The 27,317-nt window shown below is 36.9% G+C and overlaps 3 protein-coding genes across 5 annotated transcripts in view; all 3 read left to right on the forward strand.

Annotated features, from left to right (window-relative positions):
- LOC110709240 (DNA polymerase eta-like) overlaps positions 1-11,194 on the forward strand; it is a 30,439-nt gene extending 19,245 nt beyond the window's left edge. The window contains exons 13-16 of one of the 3 annotated variants that reach the window (XM_021887453.1): positions 1,656-1,782; positions 1,881-2,008; positions 9,880-9,988; positions 10,705-11,194. In XM_021887453.1, coding sequence (XP_021743145.1) covers positions 1,656-1,782; positions 1,881-2,008; positions 9,880-9,988; positions 10,705-10,916 — 576 coding nt within the window. In that variant the 3' untranslated portion in view covers positions 10,917-11,194. Of the gene's footprint in view, positions 1-1,110; positions 1,255-1,345; positions 1,469-1,655; positions 1,783-1,880; positions 2,009-9,879; positions 9,989-10,704 lie in introns of those variants that run through there. The other 2 variants (XM_021887454.1, XR_002508889.1) reach the window with 2 other exon arrangements.
- A 6,542-nt stretch (positions 11,195-17,736) lies between these two features.
- Positions 17,737-25,837, forward strand: LOC110709295 (protein FAR1-RELATED SEQUENCE 5-like). The gene is made up of 5 exons (XM_021887509.1): positions 17,737-17,823; positions 18,281-18,466; positions 18,533-18,598; positions 18,753-18,861; positions 24,354-25,837. Exons 1-5 carry the CDS (start codon positions 17,737-17,739, stop codon positions 25,835-25,837), a joined length of 1,932 nt encoding a protein of 643 aa, XP_021743201.1.
- Positions 25,838-25,872: 35 nt separating this feature from the next.
- LOC110709297 (protein FAR1-RELATED SEQUENCE 1-like) lies at positions 25,873-26,619 on the forward strand. Its single transcript, XM_021887510.1, has one exon. The coding sequence runs from the start codon at positions 25,873-25,875 to the stop codon at positions 26,617-26,619; it is 747 nt and encodes a 248-aa protein (XP_021743202.1).
- Positions 26,620-27,317: the final 698 nt, after the last annotated feature.

Consider the following 27,317-nt stretch of genomic DNA (forward strand, 5'->3'; position numbering starts at 1 on the left):
CGGTTAGTAGAAGATAGCTGAACTTTAAAGATCATATTTGCAAAATATTATCTTTACAAGTTAGGATAAATTTCCTATTTAGATTAGAGTTTGTTTTACACGATTTCAGGCTAATAGTTTAGCTTATAAATACGTGGTTAAGAATTAATAAAAATCAAAATCAGATTTGAGTTTTGATTATTATATGAAAAATGTGAGCTTATCTTGTGTTTATGGTTTGTTAAACCTTGCCGTTGTGCTAAACTTTGATTCTTGAACTGAGCTTTCAAGTATCATCTCTCAACCGAGTCTTGGGAGTTCTATCCTTGTTTCATTAAGATTCATTGACTGGTTTTTCCTCAAGAAAAACGAATACATACAACCATAATCGTATAATAAACATATCAAAATCAAAGAAAGCTTTAAAGATAAAGTTTTTTATTCAAGAGACTTAAATAGCTGCGTAAATACGCATTAATAAATTTGATCTATTTTAAAAATTTTAGTTGTTTTAGGAATCTTAGTTGTTTTCTTAACATGTTAGAATTTTTGTTATTTACTTCAAGTTTGTAATTTCTACTCAAGGCCACATATGTCTTTAATATTATTTAGAGAGTGACCAGAGTGTTATTTTGGGAATGTATTCTTTGAGAGTTGCTTATTTGACTGTTAATCAAAAAGTTATTTGTTGCGACTAGGAAGAGACCCTCTATTCTTGCGAGAATTAGAGTTCTATCCTTTAGATTTTCAGTACCAAAGTTTGTTAAATTTGTCATATTAATTCACAAAGCTTCATTTTTGAATCTCTTGCTAATATTTGGATTGAAATCCGCATCAAACCTCAAGAAGGCCCACTTGCTCTTGGGAAATGTTGACTGCCTTTTCTTAATGGCCTCTTCAAATCTGTTTCTGCTTCTTTTACCATATGCTACTGCAGTGCATGTTGGCTTGTTAATTGTTCAGTTACCTATGTTTGGAAAAAGCATGTAGTGAGCTGCTTTCTTGCTCATGAGTCAGAGTTGTTGAAGTTTTTGGATTTGTTTGGGCCGGGTTTTATGTTTTATCTGCTTAAGTATACTCAATAGGGCTGTTTTCCTCATCTTCTTTTATCAATGTTTGAATCTTTTGAAGACAAAAAATCTCTTTTTGTTCCTGCCAACGCCAGCTACCGACCAAACAAAAGTCCTGCTTGCTACTAGCCTTTTATGGGTCAAAATATGTTCTTTGAATACGTTGGTTGGCGATCTTATGATGCAACTGTTTCCAATTGAAAAGGTTTGGCTCAAGATTAGAATCTTTCACCACCAATAACTATGCAATGCGATCTAATCTCATCTCCACTTTGCTCGGATGAACATTTGTCCAGCTCTTATTTCTTCGACTTTCTCCCTTGGCATGTCAAAGCAGCATTGTTCGCCCAAAAGCACATACTTACAAAGCAAAACTAGAGGCTGAAATATACAAAGTAATATAAAGGGCAAAATTCACGGTAATTACTATATTTATCTAATCAAAGCCAAACTAAAAAAAAAAAAAATAGAAGTATACATTATATAAGAATTATTACCAAAAGCTATGGAAGTTATTAATTATACCTTAAATATCTGCTTAACTTGTGTATCTTATTTCATTTCTAATGTTCAACAAAATTCTAATATAGTTATAGAATCTTCCAGGGACAAGCTACTTCCTTCTCATTGTTAGAAAAAGCCACGACATCCTGTACATTGTTGGGCCCAGCAACAAAGCCCTACTCTTTAGACCAAGTAAATGCTGACAGAACATTGCAATTATACAGGAAAGGTTGTCTCAGTTCTCTAGAATGGTGCTCATTCTTACTTCATTGATCACAGTTGCTCCTCTTCCTCCTATTTAATATAATATACTGGGTTGCTACACAGGAAGCAGAAATTGCAGTGACCTTGTTCAAGGTGGGCCACATTACAGGTTTCATGATAAAGATCCTACTTTCGTGGCTATCTCTGGTCCAAAAAGATGGGATCCAGAAGTGAAAAAATCAAAAGCCAAGGTACAACTGACTTGTTTTATTTATTATGTTAGTTTTGATAATTTGATTGTGCTTAATAGTGGCTCATTTATTATATATTTTATCTGAGCTTCTGACGAAGATGCCATGGTTGAGGAAGTGAAAATAACTTTGGTATTTCTGCAGCTGATTGTCTCTGAAAACCACCTACCTCTTTATCATTTGAAATTTACCATAGTCAGGGGGAAGACTTCTTTGTAAAGCTCTGGTTGGCTGCTCATATTTTATTGTGATTTTCTTCCCTTAGTCAAGATTCTCCTAATTTTCCTATTATTACATGGCCTTTTAATTTAATTTTTTTTAATTTAATTTTTATTTTTATAAGGAAAAGTTAGGCAAGCATTTTATTATAAATCGGCAAAGATTTTGCGAGAACGGAGCCATACAGACAAACTCTGAACAACCACGAATATCCCATCTTGCCACAAGGTGGGCTACCGTGTTACTTACTCTCCGAACGTGGCAAAAAATAAAAGCATCAAAAGATAATGATAAAAAACTGGTATTATCATAAATTTACCAATTGGACGAGCGACCTCTAGATGGATCCATTGTTGATTGCCTCTCACACTGAAGAAGAGTCCCCTTCCAACCATAGTCGCATCACACCTAGTCGGCTAGCCACTGGAAGCCCTAAACGTGTCGCCGCAGCTGCCTTGACATTCTCCACTTCTCACACACTCTCAACTCGTCTAACCGCCACCCATACAAGCTCACCTCGTTGGTTTCTCGCTACCGCTCCCAATCCCATATAGGAATTAGTTAGATGGGCGTCGACATTTACTTTTATAAAACCTTTTGAGGCCGTCACGACAACTAACACTTTTTTGGCATACAAACAATAGTCCTCAATGAGCTTTGCATAGCTTGTTGCTGTGTGAGAAGCATTTAGGGACAAGCCTTCATGAACCCTCTTGTTCCTCTGAAACCAAAGCCATATAGCTTAAAGCGAAATGACAGTAGCTGAAGGTGCATCAATCAAAATCCCGCATATCTGGGTCATAATGTGGACCACGTGTAGTATCTTTTGCTAGAGTCCCAGGCGGCCAAGCATCTAACCAAACACGTACAATTGCTTCATTTCCTATGCTCCACCGAAGTCCGTCCAGCAGCAAAGATTTGGAACCCCCCAAGCTATACCAAATGTAACTCGGATCAAAACCTTTATTAGTCTCCAAAACTGAGTTTGCTTAAAATAACGAGCCTTTAGGATTGCGTGGAGTAAAGAAGACTACTGAAAAAAGTCGCCAAATTTGCTTGGCTAGAAGAGCTTGGTTAAAAACTCTAAGGTCACGAAATCCCATACCGTCCATCGATTTCGGCCTACATAAATCATCCCAACTATACCAATGCATTTTCCTAGACGAATTCGAGGAACCCCACCTAAACCGTGCTAAAAGTGAATGGATTTCTTCAATGAGTCTATCCGGAATTTTAAAAATACTCATCATATACGCTTGAATTGCCGGGCAACGACTTTTGTCAGTGTTTTCTTTCCGGATCTCTATAATAATTTCTCTATCCACCCTTGAATTTTCTTCCAAATCCTCTCCTTTAAACCCGCAAAAATCGCCTTTTTCGATTTCCCAATGATAATAAACAATCCAAAATATTCTCATGTTTCTCTACCTCTTTAACTCCTAAAATATCAACTATTTATTTCCTTGTTGTTGAGCGTACACATTTGCTATACACTTTGACCATATGCCTGCTTATATTTGCTTATTAAATCAGCTATCACGGAGCATTCTATAACAGTAGTTCTAGCAAACAGTAAGCAATCATATGCAAAAAAAAATAAGTGCGAGACTCCTGACAGGCTAAAGTCGTATCACCTAATCAAAAGTAATTCCTAAATTCTCTAACTAATGCAGATAGGGAAGCAGGGTCGAATCCACAAGGAAACGAGTCTTTCTATTCCTAATTAATTAATATAATCTAGATTATACAGTAACTAAATTATAGATATGATGAAATTAAACTAAAGGAGATAAAGTAGGGAGAAATCAATTAATAAAAGCCTAGGGTATAGGTTCACCAATAAACAGTATTCTAGGGTAAAACATAATAATCAATCATCAATGCATCAATTAATCAAATCATAAAGGGCTTTCGCTACGTATTACAATCACAGAGTTAATTTACTGGTATTAAATCTCATCTCTCGAATCTCAACTTAACTATTTATAAATTAGTCCGCCTATTGAAATTAAGCCTAAACATTAATTCTCATCTCTCGAATCTCAAATCAATATTGCTAAACTCATACATAATAGACCTGCGCAAATCTAGTTGCATAGCATTAAATCATTCAATAAGAAATTAATTAAGCATTGACAATCAACAACGATTACCCCTTCATATAATTTATGGATCCCCACAACCCTAGAATTAAACTATTCGTGCATAATTAAAACTAAACTAATCAAAGCAATTAAATAAAGCATAAAAAGCAAGAATTAAGATAAAGAGAATAATAGTATTAAAGTAATAAGAAAACAAAATAATAAATGTTGATGTGAAAAGTAGAAAAGAAAACTAAACTAAGAAAAGAAATTAACAAACTAAAAACTAAAAACTAATAAAACTTTTTTCTTCCACGTACTACTACTACCTCTCTTTTATAATTAAGGAAGACTTTCCCACTAAGACTCAGACTACTATAAACTAAGATAAAAATATGAAAATAAAATCCTAACAAAAGTTAAGTAAGCACAAATAAATCCTAAAAGAAGTCTGATAAGTGACAACTACCTCCTAGAACTAAAACTACTACTAACGAGTATAGTCCAAGGTTGCGCCAAATGTCTGCAATATGTGGTTCTTAGCATAAAACCCAAAAACCGTAGGCCCAACTTCACGGAACCATATTCATAGCATACAAAACTTCAATTATGCCCGATTGGGCCTGTAATAGGCAGCGAGCTCGTTGCTTTGCTTCTCCTTGGTTGATCAGTAATAATACCTTGTAAAATCTTGGATCTCTTCCTATCTCGAGCCGTTAATCACTGAACTAAATTTATTTAGAACAACCTTGAGCTTTAAATATACAGTTATAAAATACGATCCGACTCCAATGTATTTGTAGTGGCTTAATAAGCTCGGGAATTATCATAATTCTGCAAATTCCTACAAAATAATACCAACTCTACAAAAACACTAGACAACGTATATTAGTAATAAAAATAGCTGCGCAGAGCTCAAATAACTACAAATATGACTGAGCGGGGAATAAAAAATATATAAAATAGACTAACCTCACTTCATATATTAGATTTTCACGAGTTGCTTTGGATATCAAGGTTGAAAAAGCATCGGCGTTGAGGAAAAACAAATTGGAGAGATGGGATCACCTTGACGCAAACCTTTTGACGGAATAACAGAACCTGAATTTTCCATTGAAAGCAAAAGGAACGCTCGAAAGTTGAACCAATCACCACAAAAACCCATTATGTACATGACTTTTTCAAGAAAGATCCATTCAAACTTCTAGACCATGCCAAACCTGTCTTACCTACACCCCTTTCTCTTCATAGCATGGAATACCTTAAAAGAGACAAGAGCATTATTTGTAATCAACCTTTGCAGAACAAAAGTACTCTAATTGGTGGTAATAATGTCACAAAGAAAAAGTTTCAATTTGTTTGCCATAGTCTTGGAGATAATATGGTAAAGCACATTATAGTAACTAATCAGCCAAAATTCAGTAATATTTTGAGCATTTAAGAATTAAAACAACACAAGTTTTATTGTCCTCCGATAAGTTCACCAATCCATGCCACTAGTTTTTCACAAACCAAGTAATTTTCGGACCAACAATATGCCAAAATTTTTGAAAAAATAAGGCGTGTATACCATTTGGAGCCTTGTTCAAATGCATTTGGAAGAGGGTATCTCTAATATTCTCGTTCGAGGGTTCTGCATTCAAAATATCAATTTTTTCTATATGTGATTACATATTCAATCATCCTAGAGCCTCCTCAAAATTGGTAGGCATTTCAGACCGAAACAACACACGAAAATATTGGACCACCGAGTTCTCTAGATTTACCTTACTTTTGCGCCACACACTGCCATCATCAAGTAAACCCTGTAGTTGATTCATTCACCCTTGCTCGAGTATGCCAATACGATTTCTCCAACCTATGCAAGTAGTCCAACTCCGTAACCAGAGATAAGCATCCATTCAGCATGTGCGCATCTGGAGTTTTTTGTTTTTGCAATTTTTTTTTCGGTATCTTTTATCCTCTTTTTAACATTACCAAAACAACTAGCAACCCGCGAAGAAAGCTTCTATGCGCTTACGGACAACCTTGTTGTTTGTTCACCGTCCTCACTGGATAACCACAAAGCTTCTAACTTAAACATTTTCCCCCTTTCCCCTCTTTCATAGTAGTTGCTAGCCTTTAGCATTTCTGTAAATAAGAAATTTATGAATTTCGAAACAACGGAACAATAACACCACTCTGAATCGCTCGAGAATCTATCAAGACGCTCTCTCAAAAAAATCTTTGGGGAATGGCCTCAATGCCACATAAAACTGTTGCCTCGAAAATTCAAATCTCTCAACCCACAATCATCAATAGCTCCTCCAAAAGCATCCATAAGTTTCTCCTCTCGAGGGATTCCACCATCTTTCTTAGCCAAATTAACAATTTCATTAAAGTCTCCAAACATAATACACAGTTTCAAACTCTCCGACTTCAGATGGGACATCAATGACCAAGTGAGATGTTTATTTTCCCGCCGTGGCCACCCATATACCCCTACACACCTGATTGTTGTTTTGGTCACAAATATCAGCCGTAAAATGATGGGTAGAAACGACACGTTAATATCCCTCCACCAAAAACCAATACCACCTGAATTTCCCACGTTGCTAGGACACACACCCATATAATAATAACTCGGTCGTTACGTCGCGAATCGGCCGAGTTGTAACGGATTTTAAAGGCATTGTTATGATATTTACCGTTTTGTAACGGGCTTTTATAAATCGCCGCATTCTCGGTCGTTTCCGCGGCATTCTCGGTTGTACAAGACGATACAAGTCTAACGCCCGTTAAATAGCTTGAATTCTTGAGTTTGTAGATTTTCATCTAAAATACCATTGGTGTAGCTTGCTGCAACTGCACGATCAAAATTTAAAGAGAGAAAGGGGAAGATAGATGAGAATGAGTGAGTGGAGGCTGGTGAAAATTGATGGTAGTAGAAGATAACTGGCAAATATTTGGTGGTTCTTTCATTTATTTATTTATTTTCTTTTGAGTGGTTAACCCCATGCATTCTCTCTTTTCCTTTGGAAAGGAACTTTACAAATCACTTAATAGGAGTATGTTATAAAAAATACTTTTAGTTCTCTCATTAAAATCTTTATTTGCTAAAATAAGTGGTTTTGATTTCTATTTATTTTGTATATTCATTGAAAATTATTAGGTAAACAAAATATATTTTTAAAAATCAATAATGCTCTATAAGATGAAAAAAAATAATTCCACCGCGACGACCGCGTTCCGGTCCACGAAGAACGATCATTTCTGTTACCACAACACCGTGACTGTTTCCGCGATCGCGACCGATACCGCTTTTTATTCTATGTACACACCATTTACAAAACCACTCACATTACGAATTCTCTGCAAGGCAACTGTGTCTAACATTGTTTCCATTAAGAAAACAGTATTTGGCCTCTCTTTCCAGCACTAGCCTTGCTGTCCAAGGGTTGTCAAGCCCCTGGCAGTTCCAACTTAACATTTTCATGGTTGTTCGAGGGTTTGGTCATCAACAAAACCCTCTACTTGATTTAACCCGTCTCCGGCACTAGAAAAATGCACTTTCAATCTTTTCATCATACATAATACTAGTCAATAAACTGAAAGGTCTCCACATGAGACCTTTTAACACCCCTACTTTCACCTAAAATCAAATTCTCACCGTCTAATATAACACGATCCATATCCCTTTCTCTTGGTAACCTCCTCCACTTCTTATCCCCACCTGGCTTCGAAGGATGAAAATCAGAACAAGACAATTGTTTGTGATACACAAGGTTTGAGAGCAAACCACTTTCTGTCCCCTTTTGAGTAACAATCCTTCCTGTAGGACTCGGGAGCATAATCAACTCTTTAGAACTAGCTTAGGCAAAAGTGGTTGGACATAAAGAAGCACGCAAGACCTCAATAGGTGGATGTGCTTGGTGCTTCGAACCACTAACAGAAACAACTGGACTAAAAGAGGCCTATTCTTCCTGGGGATTTTCAGCTAGGGAACCTCAACCTCACTATTAGAAATACTAGGGATAATCCTTACTGATACTACTGACATGTACCTCGAATGGTATAAATTGAGCTCACTCCCTAGCATTAGACGCTGCAAACTAGTTGACGGAATTTGAAGAGATAACCAGTTGACGGGAAACTTGCTTAACTTTTGCAAACTACAATCCAACTTGATTGGCACTAAAGGGGACTCACTTTTCAGTAAATGAGAAACCTTAACATTTATCTTTGGGTTGGAAACATGTTGAGAAAAGCCGCAGGAAGGGTAATAAAGAGTATCACACTCCTCTATAACACCATTTGAGGAACTATTCAAAAAGCAATTAAGAAAAGAAAAGAGAAAGCAAAAATTCAAACGCTCAAAACACTTTTCAACAGTAAAGAAACACAGCCTATTTGAAAAACAAGAAAAAAACACCCAAAGAAGAAACAAGCTATCCCAGAACACAAACTTTCTCAAAAAATTCAGCAGCAAAGAAAAGAACAGGAAAGAAACCCTTAACTAGACTAGAGAAAACAGGGTAACCACGGAGCAACACAAACCCCGGCAGGACAAAAAAGGAGAAAAATACACTGACCGCTTAGTTTTATGGCAAATGGCAGTTCTTGTTGATTCTCTATTTATACTGTTTGAAGCTCACAGTAGATCTTTTATCTGGGGGTCTACGCTCGACCAGCGAGAAAAAGTGTTTGGCCGAAGCCAAAAAGAGGTTGACCCACTTCATTCGCCAAGCGAATGATCTTCGCTTCGCGGGAGGGGGGAAAACGAAGGGCCTTTTCTGGTCCCCCCTGAGCCGGGGGGTACCGTCATGGTGTGCAACACCAGTTCGGCCGCCGTAACTGAACACGGCGTTGAGGGGAGGAGCAAAGCGTTGAGAGGCGGTTCTCGAAAAAACCAAGTTGGTGCTCTGTTTCCTTTGCCTTTGGTGCTGTAATTTTAGATTGGTAAAGACGAGGGTTTGCAAAAACCCGGTCGTCGTCAGTCTTACGGTGGCTGTAACAGGCGGTTAGTGGAGCAGGGTTTGAGAATTTTTCGCCTCTGACTTGTCCTCTTGACTAGATATATATTTGGGCCCTTTATTACATGCCTTTCTTCCTTTGCTTTTATGTATGATTTGACAGAAATCTATATGTTGGAGTATTTTCTGATCTGCTATGCCATTTTCAAGAGGATTAGGGTGTATGCCTACTTTTTTTTTTTTTTTTTTTTTTTTTTATACCTTTCTGGTTGGTAGGAAATCATCATGTTAAACAGATATCAGTTCATTTCCTGGGTGCTGGGAATAGTAAAAATTAGCCTAGCTGTTTACTTGTGCCATTGAGGGATAGAGCTGTATTCTTATATATATATAAGGCGTAATTCCAGTCCTATGTTCTTGGACTTTAAAGTTGACTGAATCTGAGTGTGTTTGATGTGATTTTGTTTCATTAATTTTTTTCAAGGACCCCTAGTACTTTTTTCTTGTACTCATACCCTGTTTTTCATTGGTGTAACATTGTTAAGTGATTGTTTATCTCTTTAATCCTCGCTGTTATCTCGAGGCTCTCAAGCTTTGTTTTTTCTCTTTGAACCAGGGGACACCTTCAATCTTGAAATTTCTGAAGAGACCTGAACATTCTTGTTCCGAGTTGAAGCATGAACCGAATGGGACACTCCAGATAATCCATATGCCAACGTGTTCAGGTACTTTTTATATTTAACATGTGAGCCATTGCTTGATTCACCAAATTTGCATTGTTAATGTATTTATCTCTATGGGGGTCTTTTAGAGTGTGCGTGTCCTAGTATTTAATCTGTTGATATTTCAGCAGCTCATACTGTTAGGTTGAAAAAGGCTGTAGATTTCTTGAGAGTTACCAACTCATGAATTCTGTACATCACTAATGACAATAAATATCTGAAAAGGCATTATGTTAATCACCAACACCTATGTTGATATTCTGTCCTTCACCTGAACAGTTTGGTTTTGTTCTTTTGTGTTACACTCTAGCTCTGAAAGAGGGATTCTTGAGAGTTACCAACTCATGAATTCTGTACATCACTAATGACAATAAATATCTGAAAAGGCATTATGTTAATCACCAACACCTATGTTGATATTCTGTCCTTCACCTGAACAGTTTGGTTTTGTTCTTTTGTGTTACACTCTAGCTCTGAAAGAGGGATTCTTGAGAGTTACCAACTCATGAATTCTGTACATCACTAATGACAATAAATATCTGAAAAGGCATTATGTTAATCACCAACACCTATGTTGATATTCTGTCCTTCACCTGAACAGTTTGGTTTTGTTCTTTTGTGTTACACTCTAGCTCTGAAAATCCAGTTTTGTAGTATAAATTTTGTATTAGCTTGCTCTAATCAAGAGTGAAACTAATGCGATACTACATATATTTTAGGTGGCAATATGCTTCAAAATACTGAGAATGCTGTAGCAAGGGAAAATTGGAGTTATGATGTAGATGAAATTGATCCAACCATTATAGAGGAGTTACCTGCAGATATCCAGGAAGAACTTCGAGACTGGATGCGACCTTTGAAGCAGCGCCATTCTGCCAAGCGTAGTAATATCACTTCTTACTTTTTACCGTCCAAAGACTCAAGCCAATAAGATGCATTTTTTATCGACTCTTGGTAGGTTTGAGTGAGAGATATCTTGTTTCGGTAAACAAAACTGGTTTGTTGCTGTTAAATAATTTTACTGCAGGTATCGTAACCCTAAGCATACTTGGCTAATTTGAGACACTCACTGTGTAAATAAATCAAAACAAATAGGCGACGGAGGAGATTTTTTACACTTCAGTCACTGAAGTGGCACATACAAGCATAAAAGCGTAAGAGTTTTGATCAATACATTTGAATTTGAAATTGTAAATTATTGTAGAGAAAGCTAACTGTCTTGCTCTGAATTCATATTAGGAAAAGGAAAATTTAACAACAATAAATCAACATTTGCCCCATTCTCTCAAAATGGACCAACCTTTAAATATGTCCAAAATAAACCAAAGTTTGCATTTTTTTTCTCCCAAAATGAACTAAAATGATTGGACTTGAAAAACCGGTCATTTTTTTAATTTTCCTTTATTTATTTAATTAAAAACCTTTAATTATCTTTTTCAAATTAAGAAAATGATTAAAAAAAATAATTTAAAAAAAAAAACCCACTCTTCCCTCACCCCATTGCCAACCACCCCCTCCTTCACCTCTCCTCCTTTTCCGGCCACCACTACCCCTCCCCTTGACCTCCCATTTTCGACCATTCACAAAATCACCACCTTCTTACTTACCCCAACCACAAAAGCACCAACCAAAGCCACCGTACCCCCACAAATCCACCAACCCACCCACATAAGCCACACCACAAAACCACCAATTGACGCACACCATGAAGTTATGAAACCCACCACCGTACCGATGTACCGTCTAGCCCACTTTCATTCCAAAAGAGTGCTAATGTGACGGATTTAAGGCAAATCGTTGTTGATTTGTTGATGAAGAGTTCGATTAGTGTTTGTGAGATTGGTGGTGGAGTTGCGGTGGGAAGAGATGTAGCACGGTAGCAGTAGTGGTGTGGGCTGGTGGGTGGCGATTGTTGTTGAGGTGAGGCAGGGGTTGCGGGTCTTGGCGGTTGTAGCCTTGTAGGTGCGGGCTGCTGTGTGTGGCAGTTGGAGATTGTGGTTGTTGGTAATTGATGGTGTTTTGGTGGCTAGAGGTGGTGAAGATTAGATTAAGGTATGTGTATAGGCGGCGCCGGCGACCGGGGGAGGGGGGTTTTGGGCGTCGGCCGGCCTTGGTGGCAGGGGTCAGGGTTCGAGTGGGTGGTAGTGGGGTGGCTGGCATGTGGAAGGGTGTTTGGCTTTTTTTTTTTTTAATTTCTTTTTTCTTAAATTTATCAAAACTAAAAAAAAAAGCCGTTGACCAATGAGTTAATGACACGTGGATTTGTACCTAGTATAACAAGTAAGGTGACTTGTTGGGTTTATTTTGAGAGAAAAAAAATGCAAACTTTAGTTTATTTTGGGCAGATTTAGAGGTTGGTCTATTTTGGGATAATGGGGCAAAAGTTAATTTGTTGTTGTTAAATTTTCCTTAGGAAAAAGTATATACTTCACAGCCTTGCGGCACATACTTTAAAGTCAAAATTATGTAATTGAAATGGGCTAATTAATCAAATAGTTTTACACACGGTAACTAATCCTTCCCCTTTTCTGGTGTTAAATCACTCGTTTACCTTTATTAATCATCACCTAAAATTGTTTATGTAGGATGTGTTGTAACTTGTAAGTAAATAAAAACAAAGAAAGTAAATATACTCACAAGATTAAACACGTGCAGCTAGATTCACTCCTTAGTACATAATAAATATAAGCCAATATGCAAAACTAATTCCTACATTAATACAATCTACTCAAGTTTGAGAATGCAAATTCACAAATGCCATACACGAAGGATATATTGATATTGTTGCTTTCCAATGCTTTATTATTTGTCACCTATAAATGTGTGTTTGTAGGAACATGAGAAGGATCCATTCATCAATAGTGGTATCCCTTGAGAATTGGCAAACAACCTCAAAAAACTTTTTGCTTTTATGAAAAATACTTCTTCCGTTTCTATTTAGTTGACACGTTTGATTTAGGCACATATATTAAGAAGATGATAGAGAGTGAGAAAGGATGAAAAAGCAAGTGGGGTAACTTGTAAATGCAAGGTAAAAAAGTTAACCCAAAAGGAAACGTATCAACTAAAAAAAACTTCCTACGTGTCAACTAAAAAGAAACGAAGGTAGTAAGATTTTCTCTAAGGAAAGTAATTTAATTATCACAATACCATGGGATGGAGATAAGGTATGCCTAGCCTCGTTTCTGGAAATTTATGGGCTCTAAGCATAATGTAAAAAAAGAGCCCTTTACGTAACAAATTTCTTTTTATACGCAATATCTTTAAATATAAGACAATGAAAATAACTTATATTATTTGAATAGTAAGTCTTTTTACACAATACTGGAGTAATAACTTTGCAAAATATTTCGGTAATTCAATAAATATGAAACGATGCAATTGAAAAGATTAATATTTTGGAGCAAATACTCATAGAAACCAGAAGATTAGAAGAAGAAGTGAAGAGGTAATATTGCATTGTTATCTCCACCTAACTGACATCTAAGTAATTTAATGTTAATTGCTAACTAAATGCAGTAATTATATTTTTTAAAGTAGCTTTTTTTTAAGAGTAAAAACTATGGAGTAAAATTCCACAGCTATGCAAACTGATTTTTTTTAAAAAATTTTGGGCCCTTTTCTGACGTGGACCCTAGGCGGTCACACTCGAGGCCTACCCCTCTAGGCCGGCCCTGTGTATGCCAATACTAAGCAACAAACCTTATATGTGACACGTTTATGAGGTGCGCCATTATACGAGTTTATCTTGTGATGGTGGAATTTTAAGTTTTTCACCATCATCAGATTTATCCTGATTACCATGCATCATGCTTAGGTTGGCTAATTTGGGTTGTGGACTTGTGATGGATGGCATGTGATCTGGGTATTTCTACCCTGCCACATGGCACAATGTGAGCTCGCCATGTGTCACCTGAGAAGACCTCCAAATAGACCTCTTAGAGGCCGATACGTGTCAAGCAGATATACCCTTAGGAATTGGAGGCCTTCAAGGCGTAATTCCCAAAGTAGCCGCAAAACGGCGCATCCCGAATCCCTAGGTAATCAAACCCTAGGGTAGGGCACACTTTTCTAGGATCCTATAAATAGGGAGATTCCCCTATTTATTGGGGCACATCCTAATCATTACATCATTTATTACTTGGGAAGCGCAACTGAATGTCCTGGGAGCGGCACTATGGTAAGATTCGATTTTATATTTTTTATGAAATTCGAAATCTCCCGCGAGCGCATCTCTAGAAGTTGCGCTGGGTGTTGCGCGCAATTGAATTAGTTGCGCGCGCCATACCATCGTGACTTATTGAGATGCGCGTGGCTTTTTCTGCGGCATCATTAAATTTAACCTAGGCGCCTCTAAATCGGTCATTATTGGGTCTTAAGCACGGGCTTAAACCTAGTTATGACCGGGCTTAGTTAATTGGACCTTGTTTTGTATTTGTTTTGGGTTAGGCTAGTCTTTTTGTGTCTTTGTGGTTTAGCCAGTCATCCATAAGTATTCTTCACTTTGATCCAACACGAAGATGGTTTTATTTATAGTCTTTGCACTTCCTATCGAGACAGGAGGTCAAAAGTAGGTGTCTACAGTTAGCCCCCACTTTGATCGAGTCTAGGATAGACGAGGATCAAAGTAGTCAAGGAAATAAATCCGAGACTTATTCTGCGAAGTTCTTAAGGAGTAGAGAATCTTTCAGAAATGTTATGGATGTCGAAACGATCATTGATTCGCTAAGTGTTTGAAACAAGTAGCTATTAAGGCTAGAAAAAATATTTTCTAGTCTTAACGCACTAAAGAATCTATATTGATCCCTTGCAATTGTAGAACACTTTTACAAGTAAAGGTGTTTTGGGTGATGTCATGTCATGAGAAGAGATCGGTTTAAAAAGGATTAAAAGGGGATGATGTCCTCCCAATCATGTCATCGTTGGTCTAAAGTCCCTCGATACATCACTGAAACTTTAGCCTGTGAAAAGATGATAAAAAGAATGTTTCGGCTTTCGCAGCCGGAATAGAGTTCTTGACAATTCGCTTTTCAAAACGCAATACTCGATGTCCATAAGATAGATATACATGTCTCAAGACTGGAGGCATAATCCAAATCCAATGAGAAAGAAGAAAATCGGAAACTCTCTCAGCAGTATTGTCCACAAGATGAGTACATGTGTCTCAGGACTGGGGGCACGTGACTACATAGGTGAGACATCATCTCGTCGGCTCTTCATACATGGGGTGGATGACACCCTAACTGTCCGGTAAGCTAGTAAGTGCACTAACTACCGTATTTCTTCCAATCAAGAAGTGTCTTTTCATGAATGGTTCGGGGTGCCTGTCGACTCATGAGCTAACGCCTAAAGAAAAGTGATTCTCTACCTTTTAGTTCCGAGAGGTAGATCTCGCAAAGTTGAGGAAGAAGTGAAATTTTACGCAATACCTACGCCATACAATTTTACGCTGTATGATAACGCCTTGTATTTTTACGCTGCATGATGACGCCTTCCTTTTTGCTGTGGACGTGAAAAAAGAAGAAAAACCGGAATTTTATAACGTCAGTATAGTAAAATGACAAACCTGTCTATGGGAGCTTTTACGTAAAGCACCACTACAGAATGTCTTAAGACACTTTTACGAAAAACGTTCAAACGGTATGCTTAGGGAAGGCACAAAGCATGGTGTGCATGCAGTATGATGCAAAAAACTATCAATGAAGAAAGCAAACTACAAAGTGCAAAGAAATTTAAAAAGATTTTGATAATTTGCGCGCCATTACGTCTAATAACGAGCAAAAACCGTTGAAAAAATAATCAAACAAATCAAAATCTAGATAATGGTCATTTTAGTGATCAGTATCCGCGCGCAACTCAGTGGGTCGCGCTGGCCAGGCGCGCGCATCGTTCTAAGTTGTGCTGGTTCGTCACGCGCAACTGTTTCAGTTGCGCGCGACATTTAAGTCAGCAAAAAGAAATCGCTGTGCGCGATTTTCATTTCGCACTCTTCTTCTTCTTCCTTCGCCATTTTCGTTCCTCTCTCTCTCTAAGAAGCTCGGATTTTGCTATTTTCGAAGAAAAAGGAAGTAGATCTCACCCTGAATTGACATTTTCCATAATCCAATCAAGTTTTTTGTTTAAATTCGTTTGTTCTTGGCTAAATTTGGGTGTTTTTGAACCATTAAACCCCAATTTTCGAATTTGGGGGTTTTTGATTAAACCATTATTCTTGAAATTGTTTGTTCCATGTTATTATGCTATGTTTAAGGAGTGTTTTGCAACAAATTTCATGAAAAATAGTTAAGTATTGAACCTTGTATGAGCATTTTTTCATTTAAGTACGTTTTTTTGCACTTTTCTTCGAATTTGGTTTGTTTCTTGTTATTTTGCTTGCTCATTTTGGCTATACTTGTTGATTAAGAAGTATTTATAGTATTAGAACTAATTATATCTTCATAAATAATGTTTTGAAAATTTTGAATCCGAAAATTGGCGCGAAGTTTGCACTTAACTTATTTTTGCCATGTTCGAACTTCAAGATTGTTTGGTAGACGACAATTGCATTATTGTTACTTATATTTGCCTAGGCATAGTTGATTATTTGAGATTTCGGAATACAATCCCTTGAATACTTAGTTGAAACTAGTATATGATGGATTTTATGGGTGTTAGAAGCCCTAATTTACTGAGTTTAACTCCAGGTATCGTAGCCCCCTAGTATGGGTGGCATTCAATTTTTGTGTTTTGCCCTTGCGGTAGCCGTTATGCTTCCGAAATGGGTCCAGAACATGTTCGTTAACTTAGTTTAGAAAATTAAACTAATAAAGAATTTTTATCCATAGCATGGATTCACCCCCATTCGTCGATGTCGAGGAGATTCTGGGAGATCCCGTGCCTGACGAGGTGGGTTCGCCCTCGAAAGAGGGTGACCCGTCCTCGTGAAGAGGTTTGGGAGCGATGCGTCGGAGCTGATCGACGTCGCCAGGAGGATGTGGATTGGGAGGCTCCTCCCAACTGGGACCCTAGGGTCCTTAAGTGGGACCCAAACCATCACGTCTCGATCAGGGGTAAGCGCGGCATTGTGAGTCCATTGCGCCTCCGTTTTTTTTTCTTTTTCTTCGAAACAAGTTATAACCACATTTTTACTCTCTTTTGTGCCATTCTTTTTTTAGAGTGAGCCTAGCATGCGTCTATATGGCTCTGGTGATCTGCGAGGTCGTTTTGAGAGTTTACCCAAGGAGGTGAATGAGATTGTGGAGCTTTCGGGGATTAGTTCCCAGCTAGCGGCTCTTTGAGATTTATCGAGTCAGCCTTGTTGTCGGCTTTCCCTCGTGGCTTGTTGTAGTTTTGGTGGGATTCCACCAACACTTTTCACTTTCCATGGGGAGAGATGACGGTTACCCCTTACGATTTCTCTATGATTATGGGTTTTCCTTTTGGAGGTGAGCCTGTAGCTATGGAGGTCGTCAAGGGGGTCAGACGAGAGACTGCGTGACCTCGTGGGGGACCGTCTTGCGGCGGCCCTTCACATGTATGTGCAGTCTTGTCCGTAATCGGTTCTTGTCGATGAGTTGTCGGCTGACGAGGTTGATCGGCAGTGTACACCTGAGCAGCTGGCTCAGATTTACATTGCTCATGTTCTTTCCGTCACTATCTTGAGTGATCGGGGAGAGCGTTTCGGTATTGGGTTACTTATTTGCCCCAGTGATTTGGGGCAGGTAGGTAACTTGAGTTGGGCGGAGGTTTCGTATGCATGTATGCTTACAGCTATGGGCAAGGCGACCCGGGTGATGGATTGCGCGATAGCTACTGAAGTGCCTCAGTTCTCCCTCACGTGGCATGGTCGTATTCTTGAGGTACGTACTTATCCTTTAAATTTTCTTTTAATCGCCATTTTTTTCTTTTTCTTATTATTTTTCGCTTCTTATAGGCTTGGAGATATTTGTACCTGCCTTTCTTAGCCACCAGGACGCTCGGGGCTGCTCGCTTTTCTATCGGCCATCAACTGGTCACGATTAAGAAGAGGCGAGCCACATTAGCCGGCAACTTTCCCAGAGGATTCTTTCTGCGACTCGTGCGTCGGTGAGTATTTTAATAGCACATGTGAGTCTTTTCTTCGATTATTATTATTTTTTGATGATTTTCATGTGGCTGTGTTTGTAGATCGATCTCCGTCCTTGGAGTTTGATCGTCGGAGTCCCTGAGGCTGTCTGGTCTGGCATGATTCGTTGCCATTTCCGAGCCCTTTATTAGGGGCTTTCAGTGCTCCAAAGGATAGACACTTTGTTTTTAGGCGAGCGTGTTCTCTGGCAGTCTTCATCCGAGGAGCCTGCGGTTCCTGGGGATCCTCCAATCCGGATGTTGCGTCCGGACTTGCTGTCAACCGAGGATCGAGCTCAGACGATCCTCAGTTATCCAGCGAAGCTGCTGGTGCTGCCGGATGCATCTTACCAGGCTTTCATCGCATCCAGGCTGACTCCTTTCTCAGCTTTTGTTTCGGTTAGTATTTTACCATATGTTTTTTATTTTATTTTCGGAAACTTGACTCTTTTATTGCGTTTTCAGCGAGTCAAGCTAGGTGGTTGGGTGCCTCCTAATGCGGAAGTCACGTATACCGATGCCTTTAGATCGGTAATTCGCGAGATTCTCCCAGCAGCGGAGGAGGAGGACATACCGTTTATTCCTTAGACGGTTGAGTCGGTATGTTTATTTTATATATGTGTTTGTTTTTATATTTATTTTTTCATATACATTTGTTCATTAAGTGTCCTTGTATTTGGAATAGGTACCCCGGGAGACCGTGAATGACATGGTGAGGGCTATACGTGCTTTCCGAGCTGCTTATCGGAGAGCCCTCGTGGCTTTATCATGTCGTGATCATCAAATGGTTCGTGGTAAGTTTATTTCTTTTTCTTTTATCAAAGTTATTACACAGTTTGTGTATTAATCTTTGTTTAGATTTTGCAGGATGTACAGCAGCCGTTCGGGAGTCGTCGAGCATCCTGACTTTTTTAGTATTTTTTTTTAAACATATGTACATTGAGTTGCGCGTGCCACTTGCGGGTGAACTTTCCTTAGAGCGAAAATTGCCGAAATTTGGCCCCTCTTGGGTTTATTTAAGCGTGGTTTTGTGTAGGCTTTTGATCATCTTACATTCATTCGCTTAGTAGTGCTATAAATAATTAAAAAGAATTAAACTCTCTAAATTCTTTCCCTCTCTCTCTCTCTCTCTTTTTTTGTTTTTTTTTTTGTTTTTTTTAACATATTGATCAATGGCAACAACCTTTGAACAACGGTTGAAGCAATGGGTCACTTTCCTTTTAACTGAGGATAAACTAGCCTTCAAAATATACCACCTTGACCCTCTATTGAGTTATATGCAACTAGTTATAAACTTTGATTTTCTCCATGCTGCTGTCAATCATTGGGAGTCGAACCACCATCTCTTTCTTTTCAAAGGGGATGACATTGTCCCATTACCTGGCGAGTTTGAGGCTCTACTAGGCTTCCCTAAAAATACTCTCCCTGTGACATATGCCCCTAGCTTGTCAGATCCCAAACCTGCATTTGAAAGATTTTTTGGTTTGAATGACAATGATATGGTTAACATTGGAAAAGAAGAAGGCGTGGATTTAATTCAATTTATTGAACATTTCGTCGCCCCTCGTGACAACTTGACTAAACAACGTTTTAAAATTCGTGCTTTATATTATTGTCTTCTTGTCAATTGTTTACTTAGGACAGGTAAAGAATACAGAGATTATTCCATGGTGTCCATAGTAGAACAAATAGAGGGATGTCATTCACCCGCTCCTTTAGCTTTGGCGGAAACCGTTCTATGCTTGAATTGCCTTAGAGGAGACCCTAACGAGAATGGTTTCACGGGAAGTCCACTCGTATTACACGTACATTTTTTTTATTTTACCGTCGTAAAACAGCGCAAGTAAGGAAGTGGCACTTGCATGACTAGCGCAATCTTCTCCGATGCGCGCGGATGGAGCGCGCAACTGATTTTGATGTGCACGCCACCTGCTCGTGTTATGTGCAAACTAATTTTTTTCGTCTTTCTTTTTTTCTTATTTTTTTTCCAGATTTGGCTCATGGAGCGTTTGTGAATTGCTGAACAGCCACAAAATTTTGAGGCTAATGAAGTGAAAACATTCCCTAGACGTCAAATTCTCTACAAACATAAGAATGAAGAAGAATGGACGTCGTTTTTCTGTCATGGGGTTCCCAACATACGCTTTGTGATTCCTTGGTGGAACATAAGTAGTATGGTTTGGAATAGTTTTAATTGTCCCTATATTAGGCTTTTAGGCCTATCTAATACTATTTACATCTTTCCTTACAGGGTGATGAGACAATACGGAATGAAACAAGTTATCCCCCCTCAAGATTGTGATGCCCCTAAAGATGTTATCTTTAAACCTGAATGGATCCCTCGTTGGATGGAATATTGGTCAAGTCTCCCTAAGAAAGATGGGTAGTACAAATTCTGTAACACCCCAATAATTCACTCTTTAAACCCGTGAGGACCCTGAACAATATTCAAGAGAATTACTGGCGTGCTACCGCCACGTGTTCAAACGTTAAGGCTTTATCAGAAAATAGCAGCGGAAAAACTAACTCAGTTATAAATAAGTTTTAAAACCAATAACCAAAACCAAATTAAATCTTACAACTTGGAACCATTAAGGCCCTTATTCAAAACCCAAATTAATTAAAATAGTATAAAATGATATTGAGTTTAATGAATTCAAAAGTAAGTAGCAAAATAAGTAGTGAAAAGTAACCAACACTCCTCTCAAAATCCTACAACCTTGATGCGAATGCTGAATGTGTAAGAACCTGTGGTCAATCTACTCCCCAATATTACAGTGTAAAAATTGGATCGTCACAGGGTCATTGAAAGGCGAAGGTCATGACCAAAGAAAGACACACACAAAGCACGTAATCAGCAAAGCTGAGTACATACAAGCTGCGAAACAAATAAGAAATCCATAACATGCTACTAATAATCAATCATCATGCATCATTAAATTATAGACTCAACACACGACTCATCTATCAATTTTATTAAGACTTCACTAGTTGGTAGTAGCTAACTCATATATTTATTCATTGGATTAAGCAATAGACAAGGTGGTCCAACCCATGCTCCATTTGGAACATCAATAAAAGAAAAACCCCATGCCTCCTTTCGGAAACATCAATAAACATCCAACGACCACGGGCACGACTTCGTGACCGTAGTTAGTATGAGATCTCATCTAACTCCTATTTTTCGAAAATTATTTGAAATAAGAGACTCGTAGATCAGACGGCCTCGAGAAAAGTGCACGGCTAATACCCCGTGTACCCCAACCCCTGATTGTCATTACTCCAGATGTGCCCAAATCTAGAGTTTTATTGCTCATCCATCTTACACTTTACGTGATTTACAAGTTTAGATTGGTGATGACTCATATGAAAACAATACAATTAATCCAATATCAATTTAATCAAGTAAAACAACTTTCCAATTTCAATTCTTGTTTTATTGGTGACAAGCAACATTTATTATTTATTCCTTTAATTATCTCGGTGTATAAACACCTTGAGTGCATAAGGCACATCAAAACCTTAACCTCGTCTCATAAGACTTGAATTCTTCCTTTACTCATCCTATTTCAATAATCATGAATGAGTAATAAAAAAATCATTCCACACATTCAAATACCTTTGCCTCTAAGCGCATCTTGCAAAGTTAATGCATAAATAATATTTACAAAGTAGAATAGTGCACATCATACGGAAATCACAATGTATAACCAAACAATCATTCCCAGTCTTCTCTATAAATGATACTAGGTTCTCGTTACGTTCCTAAACATGCTTCTAAAGGCAAGGTTTCGTAATTCATACGTACCTTGAATAAACAAATTGGTTGGCCACTTTACTATCTAGAAATCACCTTAAATAAACTCCTCTCCTATACCAAACAATAACATCTCAATCAATACCCAATCAATCAAATTTACAGCAATAGTAACTTAGTTTAAAACCTTCAAAATCCAAATCAAACAACACTTTAAAACCTTCCCTTTAGTTAAAATTAAAGGCTTATATATAGTTCTTTAAATTTTCTTCATAAAAACCTTAAAATACACTCTTATACATGATATAACAGCAAGTTTAAAGTTTAATAAAAATCTTAAAATTATTTAAAAATCCCTAATAATCTCCCTTTTTAATGGGTCATTACACCTTCTTTATAAAACATCAAAAGTAGTGCTTAGAAACTATTTCCAGCACTTAAAACATCAATAAAAACATATATTTATGCTTAATTAACTTTAAACATAATTAATTTTATTAATCAAACTAAAGGATAATATTTTAATTATAAAAAGACTTCGTTAAAAATAAAAAGCTGCACGAAATTCATATTTAGAGGTTGAATTTGGCCACGAGAGGGTGGTTCTCACTACCATAGGTAGTGAATATTTCTTAAAACATTGTTTCCACATGGAAAACACTACTTTTGTATCAAAACCAGATGAGTTCAGAACCTGATCGGGATTAAAACGAGATTAATATTAACGAACGGAAATCTAAAAATTAAAACACGAATTTACGTGTTCAAAATAATATGGAATTAAGTTAAACTAATCAGAAGTTATAATCACCAAAATTTTAAAACATCATTACTATAAAATCCCTAAATCATTTGTTCATAAAAACCCTAAAATCATGATTTTTCAATAATTAAAAACCCAAGGTTATAAAATTTACAAAATCTGAAAATTATGACATTTATAAAACCTAAAATTATAAATTTTAATCATCAAAATACAATTTGATACTAGTTAAATTAATTTCAAACAATAAAATCAAAACCCATAAATCAATAATTATAATTACATAAATTAATAAACAAAGGAGAAAGAAAATAAGACTAAACTTTTTGTGTGGGAAATTTTTGGCGATTAATGGGGTATTTATAGGAGAGAATTGTAGGGTAAATAGGAAGATTGGGGCTCATAAAAATAATGGGTCAATTAAGTAAACAAATGGGTTAGACTTGTTTGATTGGACATAAATTGTACAATAAAGGTGCATAAAATAATTTGTTCAAATAATTTTCGACTCGGATTAATAATTTGAAACTTTTGAAATTAAATTTCGGAAAATAACAAATAAATATTATAAATAAAATAAAATTTCATTTATAAAATATTTAAAAAATATGGGGGGTTACAAGGCTTGTGTTATCCTCCTTCTACAAGGCTTGGATGAATGCGGCGGACAAGGGTGAACTAAACAGGTCTAGATCACACAATCAAGCCGCCTCGGCTCGCAATCCACCCAAACCTTTGATGCATTCGGCCACCACTACTCCTCCTAGTGGCCAAAACAAAGGAGTGAGAAGAAAATTAGACTTCTCATCTCCTAAGGCTCGTTCAAAGGAACCAAAGAGAAAGGCTCCCTCCTAAACCTGCGCAACCAGGGGTGAAGATTAAAGAACCTTCACCAAATACTCGCAAGAAGACCCCAACAATTGCTAAAGGAAAAGGAAAGCAATATGCAAAGACCCCAATTCCTAAATTGAATAACAATGTTTGGGTTAAAAAGAAGAGTGAAGGGGAAAGCTCTAAGGTTTCTGAAACTACTACTGCAATTGAAACTACTCCTCCGTCGACTATGACGATCGAGGATAAATACTATGTGTTTTTTAATTTATTATCTAGTTCAACAATGCCTCTTTTTTTTTTGAATTTTGAATGGAATAAAATGAGCTTTATTATATATATATATATATATATATATATATATATATATATATATATATATATATATATATAATATATATATATATATATATATATATATATATATAGGGGGAGGTTCAAGTGAGAACCTTTCTTAAAATAAGAACTCAATTTAAGGTAGGAACTTTCAATACTAGCCATTGGATTAAAATGTACGGCCCATATTGAAGGGTTTACCCCATATAAAAACTTTAAAAAAATCAGCCCCTTCCTCTCTTTCTCTCTCCTCTTGAGTTCTTCTTCCTGGTTTCTTCTTTTTCCCGTTGTTGATTAATGTTCTGCTTATGATGAACAATTCAACCAATCTCCATTGAATATCTTCCTATCAGGTTTGAATTTGGAATTTGGGTAAGTTATAGAACATGATGGGCACTAATTTATTAATTACGAAACTAGCTAGATAATTAAACATGAATTGTAGGGTCTGCCTACTACTGTAACAATTTTTTAATTGTAAAGTGGTCCTTTTATTAATTAATAAGTTGTCTTTGTTTATTAGTTTTATTGTTTTATTATGTATTTTTATTTAATTTGATTGTTTAAGTTGAACTTATATTCCACATGCCATTTTTCAGATTTTAACATGGACCATTCATATTCCAATGGTGAAGAATCTGGGAGTGGGCCTACAGAAATTGAGCATTCCACTCCTAACAGAGGAGAAAATCATATGGAAATTGTCAAGGAATGGGTGCCTATGTGTGAGGATGAATTGAAACCAAAAATAGGCATGGAGTTTGAAAGTTTAGAGGAAGGTGAGAAATTTTATAAAAACTATGCTCATCATGTTGAATTTAGCGTCCGTAAGTCATCTAATAAAAAGGGAGATAATGGTGAGAACAAATATAAGAAGCTTGTTTGCTATAAAGAGGGTTTCAAAGTACCATCAACGAACGGGAAGAAAAAATTGAGGAAGAGAAAGTTGACCAGGGAAGGGTGTAATGCCTGGGTGGGATTTAGAAAAAATATCGGAGGAAACTATGAGATTTATAAATTTTATGAAGGTCACACCCATGTCCTCGCCACTCCTAGCAAGCGTCACATGTTGAAGTCAAATAGAGAAGTTACAAGTGTGCATAGATGCTTGTTTAAGTCATATACTCGGGCTAATATTGGAGCTAGTAAAGCACATCGTCTAATGAAGGAGCAAGTAGGTAGTTTTAGGAATGTAGGATGTAGTAAGCAAGATTTGAAAAATTTTCAAAGAGATCTGAAAGTTTATATTAATGATGCGGACTCAGACATGTTCATTCAAAATTTCAACAGGAAGAAAAAAATTAATCCATCATTCTATTTTGCATATGAGGTTGATGATGATTTGCATTTAAAAAGAGTGTTCTGGGCCGATGGCATTTGCAGGAAAAATTATGCTTTGTATGGAGATGTAGTGACATTTGATACTACATATGATACTAACCGATACAAGATGATTTTTGCTCCTTTCACTGGGTTGGATAACCATAGACTTTGTGTGTCATTTGGTGCTGCATTTCTTGCGGATGAAAAAACCGACTCATTCATATGGTTGTTTGAAAAGTTTTTGGATGTTATGGGAGGTCATAAGCCTGTTTCTATCATCACTGATCAGGATCTTGCTATGAAGGCAGCAATAAGACAGGTATTTGACTCATCCATTCATAGATTTTGCATTTGGCATATAATGAGAAAACTTTCTGAAAAGGTGGGATGTTCATTAAATAGTGATGATGATTTTAATACTCAATTCAAGTCATGTGTGTATAGTTCAGAGACTTCAATTGAATTTGAGGAGTATTGGAAATTAATTATTGAAAAATATAAACTCCAAAATAATAGTTGGCTATCACAGTTATATGACATTCGTGATATGTGGATTCCTGCGTACTTTAGAGATTTGTTTCTAGGAGCTGTTTTGAGGACAACATCTAGGTCCGAAAGCAAAAATAGTTTCTTTAGTAATTTCTCAAATCCACATTTGAGTTTAGTGGAGTTTTGGATGAGATACGAAAGTTCTATTGAGTTGCAAAGGTACAACCAGTCCATAGAAGACAATGTATGTCTTCTTCAAAGCCTGAGTTGAGGACAAATAGAGATTTAGAAAGGCATGCAAGTGAAATGTACACCTTCTCAAATTTTTACAAGTTTCAAAAGGAGTTTTGGGGAGCTTGTATGGATTTTGAAATTGAGGAAAAAAAAGATGTAGATGAAGGGCAATTGATAATAATTGCAGATGTAAGCTACAAGAATTCCAAGACAAGAAAGATAATTTATAACCCTTTAAATCATATTGCTCAGTGTTCATGTAAGATGTTCGAATGTGAAGGGATCCCATGTCGTCATATCTTGTGTGTTTTAAAGGGAAAATGTCTACCTGAAGTGCCAAGCTACTATATTTTGAGAAGATGGACTAAAATGGCAGCAAGCAAGCCTATTTTTAATTTGGATGATGATGTTGAAGAAGGGAATTCACAAATAAAAAGTGAAGAAAAATTAATTTCAGATAATTGGTGCAAATTCTTAAATTGCATGGATATAGCAGGAAGGGACCCAAAACAACTCACTATTGTGTTGAAGGGAATTGAAAATATCTCGACACAATTAATAGAGTTAAAGGGTAATGTAACCGAAAGCAAGACATATGAATTAGAGTCTTTTATAGGATTGTCTGCTCCGGAGGAAGTAGAGATACTTCCACCCAAACAAGCCAATACCAAGGGAAGTGGAAGTGGAGGTGGTAAGAGATTTAGAGGAGGAAAGGAAGTGTCAATGGAACAACAAGCAAAAAAGAAAAGACATTGCAAAACATGTGGAGAACAAGCTTACCATGATAGTCGGAATTTCCCTACCAAACAATTATCTTAGGTAAGGTATTAAAATTTGCTTATCTTGTTTTCATGTGGTTATGTTGTTACTTATTATATTTTATATGCTCATGCTGTTGTTTTTGCTCGTGTTGTTTCTAGTGATTTTGCTCGTGCTAGTGTGTGACTTGTGCTGCTGTTTTTGGTCAATGGCGCATCATTACATTGAAGATGAAGATGTTGCTGCTTTTTCTTGAGCCTTATTATGCAGATGTTAATGCATTTGTCCACTTGTATTAGACTTGTTCTTGTTATTCAGATACATGATTATAATTTTTTGTAAAACTATTAATGTCATATGTTATTAACTTATTATCACAAGTCTGATGGTCTAAATGCTTTTACATATCATTTGAGTAATACTTGAACCTCTTTTAAACTAATTTTATCTTTACCCATCAATAACTAACCAAGATATACAATAATAATAACCATAAATATTAGGCTATGTGGGAGTTGAACCCACACCTCGTGTACAATAACACACATTGCTCTACCATCTGAGCTAATAGCCTATAAATTAAAGAGATTGAAATATAGATTATACAATCAAATTAAATTTGTAAGCAATTTTCATTTGTGGTAAATTGACGTTTGTGAAATAAGTGCAAAAAAACTCAGAACTCATTCTACTAATCTCCTTTAATAATGACAAAAAGTGCACAAAATCATCTAAATTGTTGACGCAAAAACAATGTT

This window comes from Chenopodium quinoa, unplaced genomic scaffold, assembly GCF_001683475.1.
Source record: "Chenopodium quinoa cultivar QQ74 unplaced genomic scaffold, ASM168347v1, whole genome shotgun sequence".
NCBI classification, from domain to species: Eukaryota; Viridiplantae; Streptophyta; class Magnoliopsida; order Caryophyllales; family Amaranthaceae; genus Chenopodium; species Chenopodium quinoa.

Bases quoted from the DNA above. Each gene is read 5' to 3' on its own strand.
- LOC110709295 (XM_021887509.1), top strand. From the start codon at position 17,737: ATGGGCAAGGCGACCCGGGTGATGGATTGCGCGATAGCTACTGAAGTG. The intron at 18,599-18,752 runs GTAATTCGCGAG...TATTTGGAATAG, and splicing joins ATACCGATGCCTTTAGATCG to GTACCCCGGGAGACCGTGAA. The intron at 18,862-24,353 runs GTAAGTTTATTT...GCCATTTTTCAG, and splicing joins TGATCATCAAATGGTTCGTG to ATTTTAACATGGACCATTCA.
- LOC110709297 (XM_021887510.1), top strand. From the start codon at position 25,873: ATGTACACCTTCTCAAATTTTTACAAGTTTCAAAAGGAGTTTTGGGGA.